We start from the raw sequence: 17,716 nt of genomic DNA on the forward strand, positions 1-17,716 counted from the left end.
TTACCAAATTACCAAAATGTGACATGGAGACACAAAGTGAGCACATGCTCTTAGGAAAGTGGTACCAACAGACTTGCCTCAAACCTTCAATTTGTTTAACAAAATATAAAAATAAAAAAGCAGTATCTGTGAAATGCACTAAAGCAAAGTCAAAGTGCACTAAAATGAGGTGCACTTGTGTAATGAAAATAAAGTGATGATACCAAATCCTAGTTAAACTTTTCTTCCCTGCCCAAGGCTCAGAGCCTGAGGTTCCTTTTCCCTTTACCCTTTACTAATAAAAGAGATGAAGAACTTTTTTATTTTTATTTTTTTTTGACTCCACCCAGGCTGGAGTGCTGTGGCACGATCTGGGCTCACTACAACCTTCGCCTCCCAGGTTCAAGCAATTCTTCTGCCTCAGCCTCCCACGTAGCTGGGACCACAGGCTCCTGCCACCATGCCCAGCTAATTTTTGTATTTTTAGTAGAGATGGGGTTTCACCATGTTGGCCAGGCTGGTCTCAAATTCCTGACCTCAAGTGATCAGCCCACCTCGCCTCCCAAAGTGTTGGGATTACAGGTATGAGCCACCACGCCCGGCCAACAACTGTTAAAGTGACACCAAAGACTAGGACCAAAGTGAAACTTTCTCCTTGATACAATCAGAATTGAAAGGGGGTTGAAAAGGGAATAATTTTCTCACTTCTGACTCAATATTATTTGAATCAACATACACACGCCTCCTGAAGTGTTCTTAAATACCAACAGTGCTGCCTATTCCCCACTTTGGAAAATTTGCCCCATACCATAATGAATGAATGATTTTTAAATCTGTTGACAACAGAAGGCTGAAACTGGAACATGAGAGAGATTCAGTTTGGATAGAGGAAAATGATTTTATCTTTTGTAATTATATCACCCCTCAAGAGATATAAAAGAATTTTTTTTTAATTTCAGTCCAGTAATAGGTGAGGTAAGTGAAAAGTAGAACACTGGAGTTCAGGGCATTTCCTTTCCTAGAAAGCATTAAGAATAGGCCACTTGCTGGATGCAGTGGCTCACGCCTTTAATCCTTGGGAGGCCAAGGCAGGAGGATCACTAGAGCCCAGGAGTTAAAGACCAGCCTCGGCAACACAGGGAGACTTTGTCTCTACGAAAAACAAAACAATTAGCCGGGCATGGTGGTGTGCTCCTATACTCCCAGCTACTTGGGAGGCTGAGACAGAAGGATTGCTTGAGCCCGGAGGTTGAGGCTGCAGTGAACTGAGGTTGTACCACTGCACTCCAGCCTGGGCAACAGAGAAATAACCTGTTTCAAAAAAAAAAAAAAAAAAAAAAGATAGTGCTCTATTAACCTTGAAATTTCATATCCACATATGTGCAGTGGGATACACTCTTCAGAGCGATAGGACCTTGGAGGTCATTTAATGCCGAATCTCTCCCTCAGCATTCTAATCCCCCCAGGTACCTGCAGGGGATGTGTTCTAAGACTTCCAGCATATACCTGAAACCACAGGTAGTACCATATCATACATACACTCTTTCTTCCTATACATACACACCTAAAGTTTAATTTGTAAATTAGGCACAGTAAGAAGTAAACAATAACTAATAATAAAATAGAATGATTATCACAAATGCCACTATCACTACTCTTGCACTTTGGGGCCATTATTAAGTAAAATAAGGGTTACATGAACACAAGCACTGCAATGCCAAGACAATTATCTGATAATCAAGACTGCCACTGACTAGTGAGCAGGTAGCACAGACAACATGGAGATACAAGACTTCTCAAGCTACTCAGAATGACATGCAACTTAAAATCAATGGGTTGCTTATTTCTGGAATTTTCTATTTAATATCTTCAGACTGCAGTTAATCACAAGTAACTGAAACCCAAAAAGCAAAACCATGGATAGAGGGGGGAATACTGTACACACTCAGATGCATGGGCACACACACACACACACACACACACACACACAATCTTATGCCCTGTTCCCCACATGGCCAATTGTCACAGGATACTTCAGGTGTTGCTTTTCTGGCTGGAAACCTCTGTGGTTGGTGGTGCCTTTGCCTGAGTTTTGCTCAGGCTGCTGGGCTCATTCCACAAACTCGGCGTGGCAGGCTGCACTCAGCTTGTACTACTGTCCTGGATCCCACACCTGCCCAGAATGAGCCAGGAGTGGAGCAGTGAGGGTTATGTGAACAAGTGGGGGGTGTAGCCACTGTGCACAGTCAGACATCCTGGCTGTGGGGGGCAGGCAGCTCCAGGTGCTGGTACAGATGCCGGCTCTGTGCAAGGCTTCAGCAGGACCACAAGCAGCATCCACTGCAGGTGCTGGAGAATGCAGTGGTGCCTGGAAGCTTGGAGATGCCAGGAACTGCAGGGCCCCAAAGAGGGTATCACAGCCCTGGCCTGGGGAGCCCCTAGGTCTGGGGTCCCTGAAGGGCCACAGCTCTTCTCTCTTTCTCATCACCCACAACATGGTGAGAGTGTGTGTGTGAGTGTTTCAGTTCTGTTTGTGTTACAGCTCTTTCAGTCCCACCATTTGGTGGATCTGGAGTTTTTGTCCCATGTCCAGGAAGAATGAGGTATGTGGACAACTGGAGGGTAAGCAAGGTAGAGAGGAGCTTCACTGAGCAACAGAACAGCTCCTTTCCAGAACAGGAAGTAGGTAGCTCCTTTCTGCTGGCAGGTCATTCCAAATAGTTGAGGACACCTGAAATGGGTAGCTCCTTCCCATAGCTGGTAGTCCCGATGTCTGTGTGACTCTGGCTGAGTCTTGGGGTTTTTATGGGCTCAGAAGAGAGGAGTGTGTGCTGACTGGTCCATAGGTGGCCATGGGTAGGTCTGGAAAAAGCACCATCCGATTGGCCAAAGGGTCATCAGTGAAGTCCTCACTCTGGGCCTCCTACTTCACCCAGAACTGGCAGCCTGGCCCCCAGGCTTCAGGCCATTCCTGGCTTAAAACTGGGGTTTCACTGGGGACTTGCCCCTTTCCATCTAGGAAACTGCCTGCCTCCCACTATCAACATGCTATCCATGGCACCCAGGCTGTTTGTCCTAAGGGGTGCCTGCAGGCCCACACCAAGATGCCCTCGGTCCCCTCCCTCTGGCCTTTCTCCTGCACTTGTTGGCACCCAAAGTCTGGAGGGGGCCAAGGTGGTAGGGGGGCTGGTGTGTCTCTGTACCACCCAGAGCATGCACACACCCAGCCAGGTCGTGACAGCACCCAGGTGCAGCCACAACTTTACTCCACACCCGAGTGGGCTCTGGGGGCAAGGAGAAGACAGGGAGTAGGAACAGGCACTTCTGAGCCTGTGGGGCAGGGGCTTCCTGGGCCCCTGAGAATGCAGGGATGCCTGGGTTTGGATCTATGGCTAGGCAGCTGCAGCTGTGTCCAGGAGCACTGGGCTCCCACCCTGCCAACTTTGTTGGGGGCATGGCTCCTGCCTGTTCCGGGTTCCCGCTGTCCCTGCAGAGTGCACAACCCCAGCCGTGCTTCCCCCTCTGAAGCCAGCATCTTCACAGCAGTGACTCAAGATGGGCTGCCACTACCATCACAACCATGAGGCCTCAGTTGAGACAGCTCCTTCAGTGACCGATGTCGGTCCTGTCGTTGAAGTGAATGAATGCTTGTTCTCAGACTGCACTGTGCAGATTGTCAACCTCATCTCTTTCTGTTCTGCCTAGCAGGACCTCCAGCTGGAAAGTAGAGAAGGCAAGACAGGGGCAGGATGTGCTCTATTACCCTCAAAATTTCATTCTAGAGCTGTGCAGTCCCATAGAACTTTCTGCAATGACTGAAATGCTCTATAGTCTTTACAAGCCACATGTAACTATTGGGCATTTGGAAAGTGGCTAGTGTGAGTGAAGAACTGCATTGTTTTTCTTCTTCTTCTTCTTCTTTTTAATGTGAATTACATTTAAATAGCCACATGTGGTTGGTGGCTACTTATTTAACAGCACAGCTCAGAACAGCACAGCTCAGCACAGCACGGTATTTGATAATGAAGAGGCCTCTTGAATGACATCTTCTGGATCAGTACCTATCCCAGATAGAAGTAAACAACACCCCCCCACCTCCACCAGCATTGCACCATCATTATCCATTCCCTGCTTTTCAAAAGGGAAAGAACTTGGAAGGATAAGCCTATCCTCCTTTCGAATATCCCATTCTTCACCTCCTTTCCCCCATATTCCTCCGTTTCTCCACATCCTGAGACTTCTCAGGAAGGGCCTAGACCTTTATTTGAAGGGACAGAATTGAGAAGATTTAGAACTCACTGCCCAAAGAACGAAGCAAACATGCCCCTGGAGCATGTATAAATGAAGCACATATAAATGGAAAGCAAAATATGAAAAATGGCATTTCACTCTGCTTGCTGCTATGACAAAAATACATATGCAATTAGGGAATGAATGTCTATTTTCTTAGATTAAGGAGTTACAGTAAATTTTCTTAGATGCGGATATAATATTGTGATTATGTAAGACAAGTTTCTTGTTTTTTGGGGATGCATGCTGGAAGATTTAGGAATAAAATGCCATGATATAATATCAGTGTGTGTGTGTGTGTGCACACACACACTTGTGCATACACGTAGACATATGAGCCCCCAAACACCAAGATAGATACATACATAATACACATATAGATACATACATAATAGAGTAGATAAATTGATGCATTGACAAATACATTGTTTAGATACATATATAGCCTACACACATACATACATACATGCATAGATTGGAGGATAAGATACATAGATGTAAATAAATGATAGGGCAAACTGTCTATAATTGTTAAATATTAGAGTGGGCATAGGGGTGCTCACAGGGAAAACATGATGGACAACAGAACTACTGCTAATAAAAACTGCTTTTATTACTGCTGAGTGGAGGCCTCTTAAGGCCAGTGTGAGAAGTGGGTGGGTGTTGCTTCACCAGCCCCTCCAATCAGGTAATATGCCAGAGAGGCATCGAGGCAGGGCCAGGCAAGGTCCACACAGGAGGGAGCAATCACAGGAAAGAGGAAGGAGCCACAGTCTATATGGGCAAGATGGTAAGGACAATGGGCAGGATGGTATTAGATCCTCCCTATGCCATCTCCTTCCCATTCCTGCCTCATTCCAAGCCATACAGTAGTGGGCAGCCAGGCCAGAGCAGGGCCTCACAGCCACTAAGACTGGCCAGGGGACAGTGGGAGGAAGGGCAAGGAAGGCAAAGCAGTCCTGAGTCCAGGGAATTCGGCTGTGGGGGCAAGTGGCCTGTGGGGACAAATAGAGAGAGCTTGGGGTTATTGTTCCCATCCCACCTCTCAAAGTCGCTGTGGGAGAGAGACTGAGACATCAGTTTCCCATCCTGCATATACACACTTGAATCCCAATCTCACACCCTTACCTGCTATGGCTGTCAGTGATACCATAGACTCAAGGGTTACTAGTCTCCCTAACTTTGTGTACCATGCATAGAATAAGAAAAGCTGTATTGAAGTTCCTTTGATGACCCCCAGTGGAGATCCATGCTCTCCTGGAGGTTGGATCAGTCAGCCCTCCCCCACATCCTGCAGGACTGAGGCCTGGCCTGAATTCTTACCCCAGCAGGGCTTGAGACAGGCTTTAGATGGGGTGTCACTCAGACAGCTGTCTGGTGCTGTTGCCCAGCACAGCTGATAGCAGGAAGGACCCAGCGGTTCTAGGGCAGGCAGGACTGCTGTGGGCACACTGCCAGGGGACTGCTAAAAGAAAGCAAGAGAAGAACCTCAGCTTCCAGTGATGCCTCCAGTAGAGAACGCCGGGACCCCAGAGCTGCCTGCCACCCAGGTTGTATCCTGCACAACAGCAGAAGGCACCGTTCACATAGTAGACTTTGGGGATAGTACTTTCTCAACATGGACTCTGTGGGGCCCTAGAGAGCCAGAGATCCTGACTCAGGCCAGAAATGGGAGAGCCCATGAGCCCTTCAGTCTTCCCACGGCACAGACTCCCCTCTCCTCCCGAGTACCTGTGCAGAGATGATTCCTGGGGCAACTCTTGGTACAGTCAGCCCCTGGGAAGCACCTATAAAATAAGAGTGAATCCACTCAGAAGGAGGAATTGGGGCCGGGTACGGGAGGAGTGTGGTGACAGGCAGGAAGGTTGGATGCCAGGAAACAACCACTTCTAGAAGGGGTGGGAGGAGATGGATATTTTAACCCAAAACTGTCCTCTTCCCCAAGACAGGTCCTTGGGAAACTGGAGAAGAATGATTAAATTCCAGTGATGGTACTGGGGACAGTGCAGCCTTAAGAACGGGGACTGTGTGTGCCCAGCATCTGGCACATGGTCTGGCACTTGGGAGATGCTGAGTAAATGTTGGATGGATGGGTGGATGGATACATAGATTAATGGAAAGATGAATTGATGGATGCATGGATGCATGAGTGGGTGGATGGATGCATGAGCGGATGAATGGATGAATGCATGAGCAGATGCATGGATGGATGCATGGGGAGATGCATGGATGAATGGGTGGATTGATGGATGGATAAATGGATAGGTAGATAGGTGGGTGAGCAGGTGGGTGGGTGACTGGCTGGTTGGATGGATGGATAGATGGGTGGATGGATAAATGGATGGATGGATGGAGGGATGGATGCATGGATAGATGAGTGGATAAATGGGTACCTGGGTAGATGGCTGGGTGGATGATGCATGGATGAATGGATGTGTGGATAGACAGATGGATGGATGGATGGATACATGGGTGGATAGATAAATGGATGGATGAATGGGGGATGGCTGGCTGGCTGGCTGGATGGATGGATAGATGAATGAGCAGGCAGATGGATGATGGTGTAGAGAAATCACCTGGCAGCTGCATTTCCCACTTGAGCTTCTCTTGCCGGCGCCATTTGGCTCTTCTGTTGGAAAACCAGACCTGAGCGAGGACAGGGACAATGCAGCTGGATGTACTTTACGCTGCCTGTCACCTGCTGATCTCACCACATATTCCTAGCCCGAACTCAGAATGTTGGCCCTTCCTTGGGCCTGACATCCTCCCTCCATGCTCTAGCTTTTGCTCTCTGGCCCCTTCCTCAACTCAAAGGTTTGGGTTGGGGAAGAGAGGAGGGCAATCAGCAGAAGGTGAACAAGGAGGGTCTCGTCTCTGATTGTTGCTCCAAACAAGTTTGTTTCCACCTTCTCACCTCCCCTCTCCACCTCATTGGAACCCAAAGCCCTGGCCAGCACAGACTCTTCTTCCTTGTGGTTTGTACACAGTGTTGCAGAGCTCACTCACCCTCACAGTGTCCTCAGGCAGAGAGGTGGCAGCAGCCAGCTTTCCACGGGCCACTGAATCAGGATACTGCCCACGCTGGAACTCTGTGGAGATTGAGGGTCACAAAGTAAGGTCACAAAGAGGAGCAAGACATGGGTCTCCCCTCAGGCAACACTCCCCACCTGCTACAATCCCAAACTACCTTCCTCCTCAAGGCAGGGTCACTCACAGCCTGCACCTCTCAGCCTTTGCCCACAGACCTCAGGGCCACTGTCCCTGTGTCACACCGAGGACTCTCTGACCCTCCATCTGCCCCAGCCCAGCACCTTTCTCCAGTGCCTCTGCTTGGCTTGGGGAGAAGATAGTCCGATTCCGGTGGCCGGTCCCTGGGTGGGGACCCCGGGGAGTCTCAGAGCCACTGTGGGGAGTGAGGAGAGCTGGAGCCAAAACAGCTGAAAAGGAAGACAACAGTCTGTGGTGGTTTGCGATGCTGATTCCTCTGGTCACATGGGGTCCCTAAGTCCCTGGGGCTGCAGCTGGGTGTCTCACCATGGGTAGAAGAGCAGAGCCAAGTTGGCGGGGCATTCACAGTTACTTAGAGGTCACTGCAGGGTCACTTGGTGGAAAGGGTTCTCAATACCATGGTGGGGTGTATGCTTAATGTGCGGGGCTTTGGAGGGACCAGTAGCAGGCTTGGGCCAGGTGTGTGTGGTCCCAAAGAACATGAATGATGCTCTAAGAAGCTATGCACAGAGCAGAGGGAGGGTATGAGACTCAGTCCTGCCTCTTCTTCAATAGATCCTGTGAATCCAGGGGCTGGGGGACCTGGGTTCTGTTCCAGGGCCTGCCATCAACTAGCTGGTGACCTTGGGTAAGTCACTTCACTTTTCTGGATGTCAATTTTCTTCTGCTGGGAGAGAATAAGACTCACTGCCTGGTCCTCCTTATTGGGTTGTTGTGAAGATGATCCAAGAAAGAACGAGAAAAGGCTTTGAGAACCATAAAATGTTGGAGATTCGGCTCTGATTAGCCCTGGGGACAACTCCAAGACTCACCTGGTGACCTGAGCTGTGTCCACGGTAGTCCCTGGTCCTCCTGTAGCGCCCGCAGGACTCGGTTGATGGAGGAGACCTAGGAGTGTCGGGGTGTTGAGTGGAGAGATGGTGCTCAGACCCAGGGCTATACCCTGAGGACATTCCCCTTAATATCCTTTTTCCTGTCTGTCTCCACCCACACATTGTTCCTAAGGGCAGCCTCATCTCCCTCTCTATGCTTTCTCCTTCCCAATTATCTTATTACCACCACTTTTCAAAAGAAAAACGTATGGGTCAGAAGAGCCCAGGAGCCCTGTCACCAGCCTGGGATGCCCTCATTGCCAAATAAGAAAGGCTATTTGTCTCCCCAGAAAGCCTGTTTTCCAGCCCCATTGTTGGAAGGGAAGGGTACTTACGCTGGGAGTCTTGTCCTGGGTGCAAAGCCCTTCAGCACAAAGCTGGCGTTGGATTTCCCAGGCAAAAAGAGCTGGACACTCACCCTTCAGCTGGGCAATTCGAGCCACCACAGGGGGTGTAGCCAGCCGTGGCTTGCTTCCCCCAATGCCCTTGGGCTCCAAGACACCCGTGCGGTAATAACGCCCTAGGATCTTGCTCACACAGCCGTTAGATACCTGAGTCAGGTGAGAAGCAGGGACAGGTGAGGCACAATGGGCAGAAGGAGGGAGAGTGTCCCTGGGACAGGAGGAGGCTACAAGACAAAGCCAAGACTTACTGGACCAGGCCATGGAGTTGGGAGTCCAGCCTCACCTTTGAGGGTCTGAAGTTCCCCTTTTCAACCTCCAAGAGGGTCTGCCAGGAAGTGACCCAAGTCCCAAAAGCCCTCAGAGCCTGCAACAGCCCCAGGCTCTTGCCTTCAGAGGAGCCCTTTCTCCCTGCTTCCTGTCCCCATCACTGGGTAAAGATGCTGGCCCATTACCTTAAGGCTCCGTGAGATATCACAGGGCCGCATTCCACGGACTGCTAGCCGCACAATCTGCTGCCGGGTATCCAGAGGCAGGGGCCGGCCATTCACAAAGAGCCCCCCAAGCTGGTTCATGCTGCTGATCCCTGGGCGTGAGAGAGAGGTATCCACACACCACCTCCCACTGCCCTGCCCACATGCGGAGAGGGTCACTCAGGCCCCTCCAGCCTGGCTTCCCAACGCTGAGTGCATCCTCTCCTGGGAGACTGCATCCTTGCTGCCCCCAGGCTGTCAACGCAAGCCACTTTCTTTGAGAGCTGGCTCATGGGTGAGTCTTTGTTCCTTGCCCATAACCTCTGACTCTCCTGATCTAAGGGAAGCAGGACAGGGCAGGAAGTGAGGGACTGGAAAAAACTTCTCCAGAACATTGGCCAATGGCAGATGAAACAGTTGATGGAAGCAAAGCCCTGAGGTCTTCCCCTGTCTCTGTCGTCCTCCGTGTCTTCCCACTTCCCCCAGGCTCCTCACCGTCCTGCTGCATGCTCCAGGCTGACCCTCCTCGGAAGGATGAGACTCCAGCAAAGTAGCCTTGGAAGGGAAGTTCCTTCTAGGAGCTCCTTTTTCAGCTTGGGGGCTCTCTGCAATAACGGGGGGTTATTTGGGTGAGGTCTTTTGCTTGAAATGGTCCTGGGAGGTAGTGTTTTGTGATAGAGGGTCAGGTTTCTAAAATTTGCCAGTGACTTGGCTAAAATTAGAAAATTCTAATTCCTTTAATTTAAACCTTTGTGTGATAAAAACTAAAACACTGCAGGTTGGCTGAGGACTGGATCTTTCTTGAAGTCCTGATAAGGGGCTGGGAGGATTGAGAGGGTTCTCATTTCCCACACATTCATTACAAAAGGTTGGGGAGGTAGAAAGGGATGATGCTTTCAAAGGCTCAAGCTTTCCCCTTTCCAAATGGACAGCTGTTGTCTCCAACTGCTGCTAAGTTTCTCAGCCCTGGATGACACACCTGAGCCAGAGATTCTGGGGTCCTCAAGTTCAGGGGTCCACCTTCACTATTAGGCAGTCCTCATTTGGGCTCTCCAAAATGCCCAGCCAAATGCTGCACTTCAGAAAGACTTGCTCCTGTTTTTTTATACTCTCCAGGAAGCTCTGAAGAAACTGGGACTCAGCTCTACCCCCCAGGCATTGAGGCTCTCGTCCTACACACTGGGCATAGAGATGAACATGCCTGAAGAGCCGGCTTCTCCTAGGACGCACATCTCTTAGCATCTCTAACCTGCTGAGATTGTTCATTCCTGTTAACTCGGAAGAGTTCTAGATCTCAAAGTGAAGCTTCAATTTCAGAGACCACCTTTATGGTATCAGACACTCATTCATTCAACTAACATTTACCAAAGACATATTGAAGGGAATGGGAAGCAGGAGAGGACTGTCTGCTGATGAATACAGAAACCGTCATGAGCCCAAGAGAGTCTCTGAGCAGCAAGGGACACAGGTCCCACAGGCCACCATACCTCTTCTACTTTCATCAGTAATTAATGGGAGTTGAAGATGCCTCCTTTCATGCCTGGAACCCTGGTAGTGCTGGAGGTCACCCCAAGGAACAACTTATGCATAGAATTTTCTTGTAATAAGTGTGCCATCTGGGCTCAGTTAATTCATCTGCAGTTATATGCTGAATAAGATATTAAGCATGAGCACATTGCTGGTTGTTCAGGATGAAGGCAGTAAACAGAAAAGGGTAAAGTCTTTGCTCTCCAACAGATTACAGAGCAACTGGAGAAAGGAGACTAGCTCTGGTGAAACAAAGAATTACAAGGAGTTTGGAATCCAGAGTCTACTTATTAAGTTCAGTAGCTAAATTGGCTTTTACTCACTTGTTTCTAGGTAGGTGGAGGCACAGACCCCTTCAGATTCTCATCTTTCCAAAAGGTTGGGAAGTAAGGCAGAGGTTTTCCAAAGAGAAACCTGAGGCACAGATTGGCATTCCCACAAGTCAGGGGCTGTCCAGAGAATAAAACTCAAGGTTCAGAAGTCAGTTCCTCACCAGAGGCTACAATTTCTGGCTCCTAATCCTGGGCTCTCTTTCTCTGCTCCCGCTCCTGCTTCATGTTTGTGCAATTGCCGCAAAAACAATGGAGAGAGGAGAGTCAAGCAGGGACTGTAAAGGGCTGTGGCAAGACAGGTGAAGGAGCTCAAAATATCAGCCAAACCCTAAATCCTTGATAGGATTCAGTTCTCCTACATGACCAGAATTCAAAGGAGCAGTAGGGATGCAGGTTCAGTATCCACCTAAATAATCTTCAAACCTAAATCATTATGTCCCAACTCACAAACAGAAACCCCATTCCCAATAGCCACACCACACATTCCCAACATTCATACTAATATGTCTGAAAAAATAACTGGTGCTTGCAAGATGGAAAAACAGGAAAGCGGGTGGAAGGGGCAGGAGGGTGGTAGCCACAAAGACAGAGTGGGAGAGAAGTTGGGTTTGGCCACACAGAGGCATGGAGACAGCATAAGGGGCAGGGCAGACAATGAGCCTGCAGGTGAACTACCTTTGTGGAGGAAATGAGGTGGGAGCTTCAGTGGGAGTCTCAACTTCTGAGACCCCTGCAGGCTTCAGGGGTGGTGATGGTCTGGTCTTGGTCACAGCCTCCACTCTGCTCCTGCTTCAGTCCTGCCAGGGGGTCCAGAGCTACAGAGAGCCCGTGCTCAAGAGCAGAGGGCAGCCTTCTGGGAGTAGCCAATGATGTCACAGGCCATGAGCAGAGGAGAGAGGAGGAGGGAGGTGTGCATGGGCTGACTGACACCAGCCCTGAGGCAGGGCAAACCACAGCCAATGACCCACTGTGTCCTTCCATGGGGAATCCTCAGAGCCCACTTTGTGTCCACCTACCACCCTGAAGCAGGGACAGAGCCATTCTCATGCAGGCAAAAGTGCACCCACACAAGCACCAGTACTCCTGAAGGGTATGCTGGGCATGGAAGATGGGGAACTTCAGGTTGTGTCCTTAAGGCTTTGAATGTACAGAAACAAAAGATGCCTTCCCAAAACACCAACACACCTTCCCAGCCAGAATGCACGTGCCTGCACTTTGGGGTCAACTCCTGAGTTATGTGTGTTGCTATAAAAGATAAATGAGTATACAGACTATTGCCTAAATACTGACTGAGTTGGCTCCTAGCACTCTGAGATAATGAGAGTGAATGGAGAAGAGTGTGAAGAGTGTGTGTCGCTTAGCACCAGCTGTCCCCAGAGAGTATCCTCACCAATTCTCCAATTGACTCCTTGACTGAGGTGACACCAAGGGTGAATTCTTGCCTGGAAATGGAGGATCCTGGACTTAAGAACACTGACAATGGTAGTGGTGGTGGAAGTGAGCCTCGGGATAGTCAGAGATGCATATGGGTGTTTATAAGAAGACTTGCAGCAGGGTTTTCCTTCTTCCCTCTTTAGATGTTATCAGACTCCATTTTGTTAGGGATTTGGTGCTTTTACACTCTAAGTTAGTAATGGCACTGTTGTTTCCACAAAAGACACCACAGGTTATCTGGGTCATTGGCGAGGCAAGAGGCATCGGTAGCTGGGCAGGTGGTGCCTGTGGAGTGGGATGCTGGAAGTGAAACACAGCCTCTAGTGCATGGAAGTTTTGTTGCCAGTCATCAGGGTCTTGGGCAGATGGTCTTTGGGTCCATTCCACACCTCAGAGTCTTTGAAGCCATTGCAAAAGTCAGACTGGAAGTAAGCAGGGTGTAGGGCAATAGGACTAGACCCAGAAATCAAAGAATGGAAGACTTATTTCATGGGTAAATGTTTTGAAGTTCTAGGGATGAAAGTGGTTGTTGTGCATTCAGCTTGATCCTAAGGTTGGGAACTCTTGCTCTCAGAGGCCAAATACCACATAAGTGAGTTTTCCACTTCACCCTGACACATACTCTCTTCCTCTTCCACCCTCCTCCGGCATCCTCAGGCTGGTCTTGGGGTACAGGGGAGACTGCAGAGGGTGATTTCAGGACCTCGGGCAGGACAGCATTTGCCCAAGTGTCCTTACAGCCCATTCCATTCCCGGGCAGCTGGGGACTGCTGGTCACTCTACTTAGCCATGCCTGGGTGGGAAGAGGTCCCCAGGAAGACCTGTGGTAGCCCTGCTCTTAGTCCCCAATTCCTGCCTCATCCCTCCCCCCTAGATCTGCCCCTGCATCTAAGGGCTCCGGGCTCATGTCCTGACCGGCTATTCCTATAGACAGCTGCATGAGGGTGGAGATAGGGGTATCAGGGGGAGCAGGGACAAGCCCTGGCAGATGGTGGTGGCAGCGATTTACCCCATAAACTACCCTCTCCCTCCGCCTTTATGACGCGCTCTTGGGTCTGAACAAACAGAGGCTTTCGACCCAGAGGTGATGGGGGAGGGAAAAGTGGTAAAGGGCCCTGGCAGGGGGGCCTAGCGAGCCCAAAGGCTCTGCCACTCAGCCCTCTGCCCAGCGCGCTAGACTGTTTGAGGAGCAAATATCTGCCTTGACTGTCTGACTCTCTCAACTACCCCCACCGGGTTTGGGGCTAATTGTCCCTCATTAGCTGGGCCCAGGCCCCGGGCTGCCGCCAGCCCCCGCCATCTGCTCACAATTATACATTAACTCAAAGGTCTTGCCACCCGCCAACAGGCTGTGCGCCCCTCTCCGGGGCCAGCCATGGCCATTCCAGCCTTTCCCTCGCCCTGATGTAGAGCCCTGATCGCTGGCTTCTTCTGCCCTTAGGAGTCCCTGGTAGAAAGTTCCGTGTCTGTAGGGAAAGTCCTGTCCTCAGGAGAGGCGGCTGGAGTTCCCCTGCCTTCCTCAAGGGACCAGAGGGCGAGACAAGCCCGTGCGTAAAGCTGGAGAGGACTGGGCGCGGCCAGCGCAGAGACCCGCTGTCGTTGGTCTGACACCTCGTCTTGGGCTCTAGGCACCTGTTGTGGGAGGTAACACCAGCTCTAGGCTGTTTCCACCCCTCCCTATGGTGCATTTTCGTAGGCTGTGGGATCCTGGGCCCCTTCTCTGTATCCGGAAAGCGCCGTCTCCTGCCAGCCCTCAGCTTTCCAGAGCGCACGCGCCACCTGTCCAAAACAGCTCTCTGGCGGCCTGTGCCTCCCACCTTAAAGTCAAAGTGATTTCCTTGCTACAAAAACACGGGGGATCTTCGAGTTCCCTGAAAATTCTAAACTTCAGACCCTCACGCTAAAGTCGCGCCACCCCCGTAAAGCTTTATGCAGTTACCCTACTCTCCCAGCCCAGCCCCTGCTCTGACACCAAAACTCCCTCCCCGCAAATCCCTGCAGTCTCCTGCTCAGCTTCTAGGAGGCTAGCACCCGGATCCCTCCCTCGGAACGCCCCAAGGAGGGAGGAAGGCGCACACCCTCCCAACCGTGACTTTGAACTGGGGGCACAGAAGAGCCCTCCCTTTCCCCCTCTTTTTCACCATGAGCCTCTAAACTCTGAGCTCAATCTTGCCTCATATTTCTCTCAGGACTAGGGTAGATGAGGCGGGATGTTGAATCTGCACTTCCCCAGACTAACTCCCAACAGAGCTAGGTTGTTCAGGGGCTAGAGCCTAGGGCCTAAGGAGGCCAGGAGGAAGTCTGTGGGGAAGTGAAGGGCAGGCTGTGCAGAGTTCAGCCCAGAGCCACCAGGACCTGCAGCCACCGTGCACCTCTGACCGCCCTTGGAGAGTTCCTCCTCGGGTCGGCCTGTGCATCAACCCTGCCAGTGTGGGGAAGGTGCTGCTTCAGGGCTGCAATGTTCACACTCACGCTGATAACTGGAAACTGGAAACCTGAAGTTCGTCTGTTCCATGAGATCTGCCAGCTCTGCGCTCCCAGAAGCTTTCCTCACCCCACTGTGCCCCACTTTGCATGGGGTGGAAGATCTGGGGAGGCAGCTGCAGTTTGTTCTTTCATTTTCTTTCTTTTTTCTTTTTCTTTTTTTTTTTTTTTAAGACCTCTATGGTTTGACTCTGGGATGTTTGTTTTTAAGTAAACATTATTTCAATGAATCTTATTTTTTAGGAGTTTTAGATTTACAGAGACACTTCAAAGATAGTACAGACAGTTCCCATATGCCCCACACCAGATTCCTGTTATTATTAACGTCTTACATTGGTATGGTACATTTATTATAATTAATAAACTAATGGTAAATATGTTATTCTTACCTAAAGCCCATTCTATCTTCAGATTTTCTGTTTTACCCAAATGTTCTTTTTCTATTCCAGGATCCCATCCAGGAGCCTGCTTTCCATTAACCGTCATGTCTGGGGCTCCTCTTGGCCGTGACAGTTTCTCAGACTTTGCTTGTTTTTGATGACTTGGACAGTTTTGAGGAGTCAGGTATTTGTGGAATGTCCCTCAACCAGGATCTATGCTTTTCTCATGATTAGGCTGGGGTTATGGATTTGGGAGAAGAAGACTGAAGAGGTAAAGTACCATTTTCATCACATCATACCTGGGGCTTTGGGGTCAACTCCTGAGTCATCACATCACGTTAAGGGTACATACTATCAACATGGTATATCTATCACTGTTGATGGTGATCTTGAGCACCTGGCTAAGGTAGTGTATTTCAGATCTGTCCACTAACATTACTATGTCCCCCTTTCCTAATGGTACTTTTCTGAAGGAAGTCATTGTGCACAGCTCACACTTAAGGAGTGAGGAGTTATGCTCCACTTACTTGACAGTGGAGTGTCTGCATAAATCATTCAGATTTCTTCTGCTGGGGAGATTTCCCTTTTTTCTCTCATGTATTTATATCAATATGGACTTATTTTATTCTAAGGAAATGTGTTTTATTTTGGAGTGTTATAATACAATATATTACTTTATTTTGTTGATCAAATTATTCCAGGTTTGACAATTGGGAACCCTTTCAGTTGACTCCTGTGTCCTTTGGCATGTCCCCATTATGGTAGGGTTTGAATTTTTTGTTTGTTTCTTGAGTTTGGGGTCTTTTGGGGATTTTTTTTTTTTTTTTTTTTTTTTTTGCACTTCTTTACTCTCTGCAACTGCAAGATGCTCCAGGTTATCTTGTATATTCCCTGCCCCAGCCCTAGAATCAACCATTTCTCCAAGGAGTCCTGGTTCCTTTTATTGAAGAATGGTATGAGAAACCAAGATCTGGACCCTAGGTATGCTTGTTGCTACTGGGGTGTTAGTGCTTTTCTGTTCTCTTGGCTGACAGAGCAAAGAAATATATGTGTGTATACTGACCCACATATATACACATATCTTCAATATTTTTATATGTAACCACCTGTATCTAAATTAAACTAAACATGAGTTCATACTGATGTCTCCAACTCTAATCCATTATTACATGGATCATTCTGGTTTCCACCCTGCTTATCTGTAAGCTCCCACACCAACAGTGAGAAATCTGGCTCTGATAATCCACCATCTATTTACTTAATTGCCCAGTTCCAGTATATATTATTGTGGCATCTGAATTCTTAACACAAACCATATAGAAAAATGAAGCAACTTTATCAACTGCAGTACAATGCTTTTGCACAATTTATTTTGCCTTTAATTTTACAGACTCTGTTCATTCCCAAAGTTACTTAAATCAGTAGCTTTACCCCCAATCCCTTCAATTAGGTGGTTTCATATATTTGTAATACAATTAGATTATTTTGTCACATTCTGCATTCTATTTCTGACCTTCAACATGACTTTTAAAAATTTACATACATTAAGGTTCACTATTTGTGCTGTAAAGTTCTATAGTTTTTGACAAATGCATAATGTTATGTATCCACCACTATAGTATCATACAGAATAGTTTCACCATTGTGAGAAACCCTGGTGCTTTACCTGGTAACCATGATCTTTTTACCATTGCTGATATTTTGGGTTTTTTTGTTTGTTTTTTGTTTTGCCTTTTCCAGAACGTCATATAACGGAATTAGAGAGCATATAGCATTTCCAGACTGGCTTCTTTCACTTAGCAATATGTGTTTAAGTTTATCTATGTCTATTCATGGCTTGAGAGTTCATTTCTTTTTAGTAATGAGTAATGTTTTATTGTATGGACGCACCACAGTTTATCCATTCACCTATTGAAGGACACCTTGGTTGCTTCCAAGTTCTGGCAATTATAAATAAGTTTACTATAAACATTTACGTGCAGGTGTGCAAGTTTTTGTGTGAACATACATTTTCAACCCATTCAATTAAATACAAAGGAGCATAATGTGTTGTATGGTAAGACTACGTGTAGCTTTGTTAAAAAAAATAAAAATAAGTAAAAGTAAAAATAAACTGCCAAAGTGTTTTCCAAAGTGACTGCACCATTTTGCATTCCTAGCCACAATGGATGATAGTTCCTGTTACTTTGCATCCTTGCCAGCAATTGGTTTTGCCAGTTTTTTGTATTTCAGCTATCTTAATAAATATAACGGAATTTCATTCTTGTTTTAATTTGTAATTCTCTAACAAAAAATGATGTTGGGCATCTTTCCATA

The 17,716-nt window shown here is 48.3% G+C and overlaps 1 protein-coding gene across 2 annotated transcripts; it reads right to left on the bottom strand.

Moving 5' to 3' along the window:
* Positions 1-4,891: 4,891 nt before the first annotated feature.
* Positions 4,892-11,956, bottom strand: PAX4 (paired box 4). 2 transcript variants are annotated; one of them, XM_077997242.1, is made up of 12 exons: positions 11,778-11,956; positions 11,094-11,219; positions 9,739-9,848; positions 9,226-9,356; positions 8,705-8,920; positions 8,310-8,385; positions 7,581-7,706; positions 7,276-7,358; positions 6,846-6,915; positions 6,001-6,056; positions 5,593-5,734; positions 4,892-5,264 (listed from the first exon to the last, which is right to left on the bottom strand). In XM_077997242.1, the coding sequence occupies exons 3-12, from the start codon at positions 9,749-9,751 to the stop codon at positions 5,122-5,124; spliced, it is 1,056 nt and encodes a 351-aa protein (XP_077853368.1). In that variant the 5' UTR covers positions 9,752-9,848; positions 11,094-11,219; positions 11,778-11,956; the 3' UTR covers positions 4,892-5,121. The 2 variants fall into 2 exon arrangements, with proteins under 2 accessions (XP_077853368.1, XP_014990338.3); XM_015134852.3 differs by having other exon boundaries at positions 9,226-9,848.
* Positions 11,957-17,716: the final 5,760 nt, after the last annotated feature.

This window comes from Macaca mulatta, chromosome 3, assembly GCF_049350105.2.
Source record: "Macaca mulatta isolate MMU2019108-1 chromosome 3, T2T-MMU8v2.0, whole genome shotgun sequence".
NCBI lineage: Eukaryota > Metazoa > Chordata > Mammalia > Primates > Cercopithecidae > Macaca > Macaca mulatta.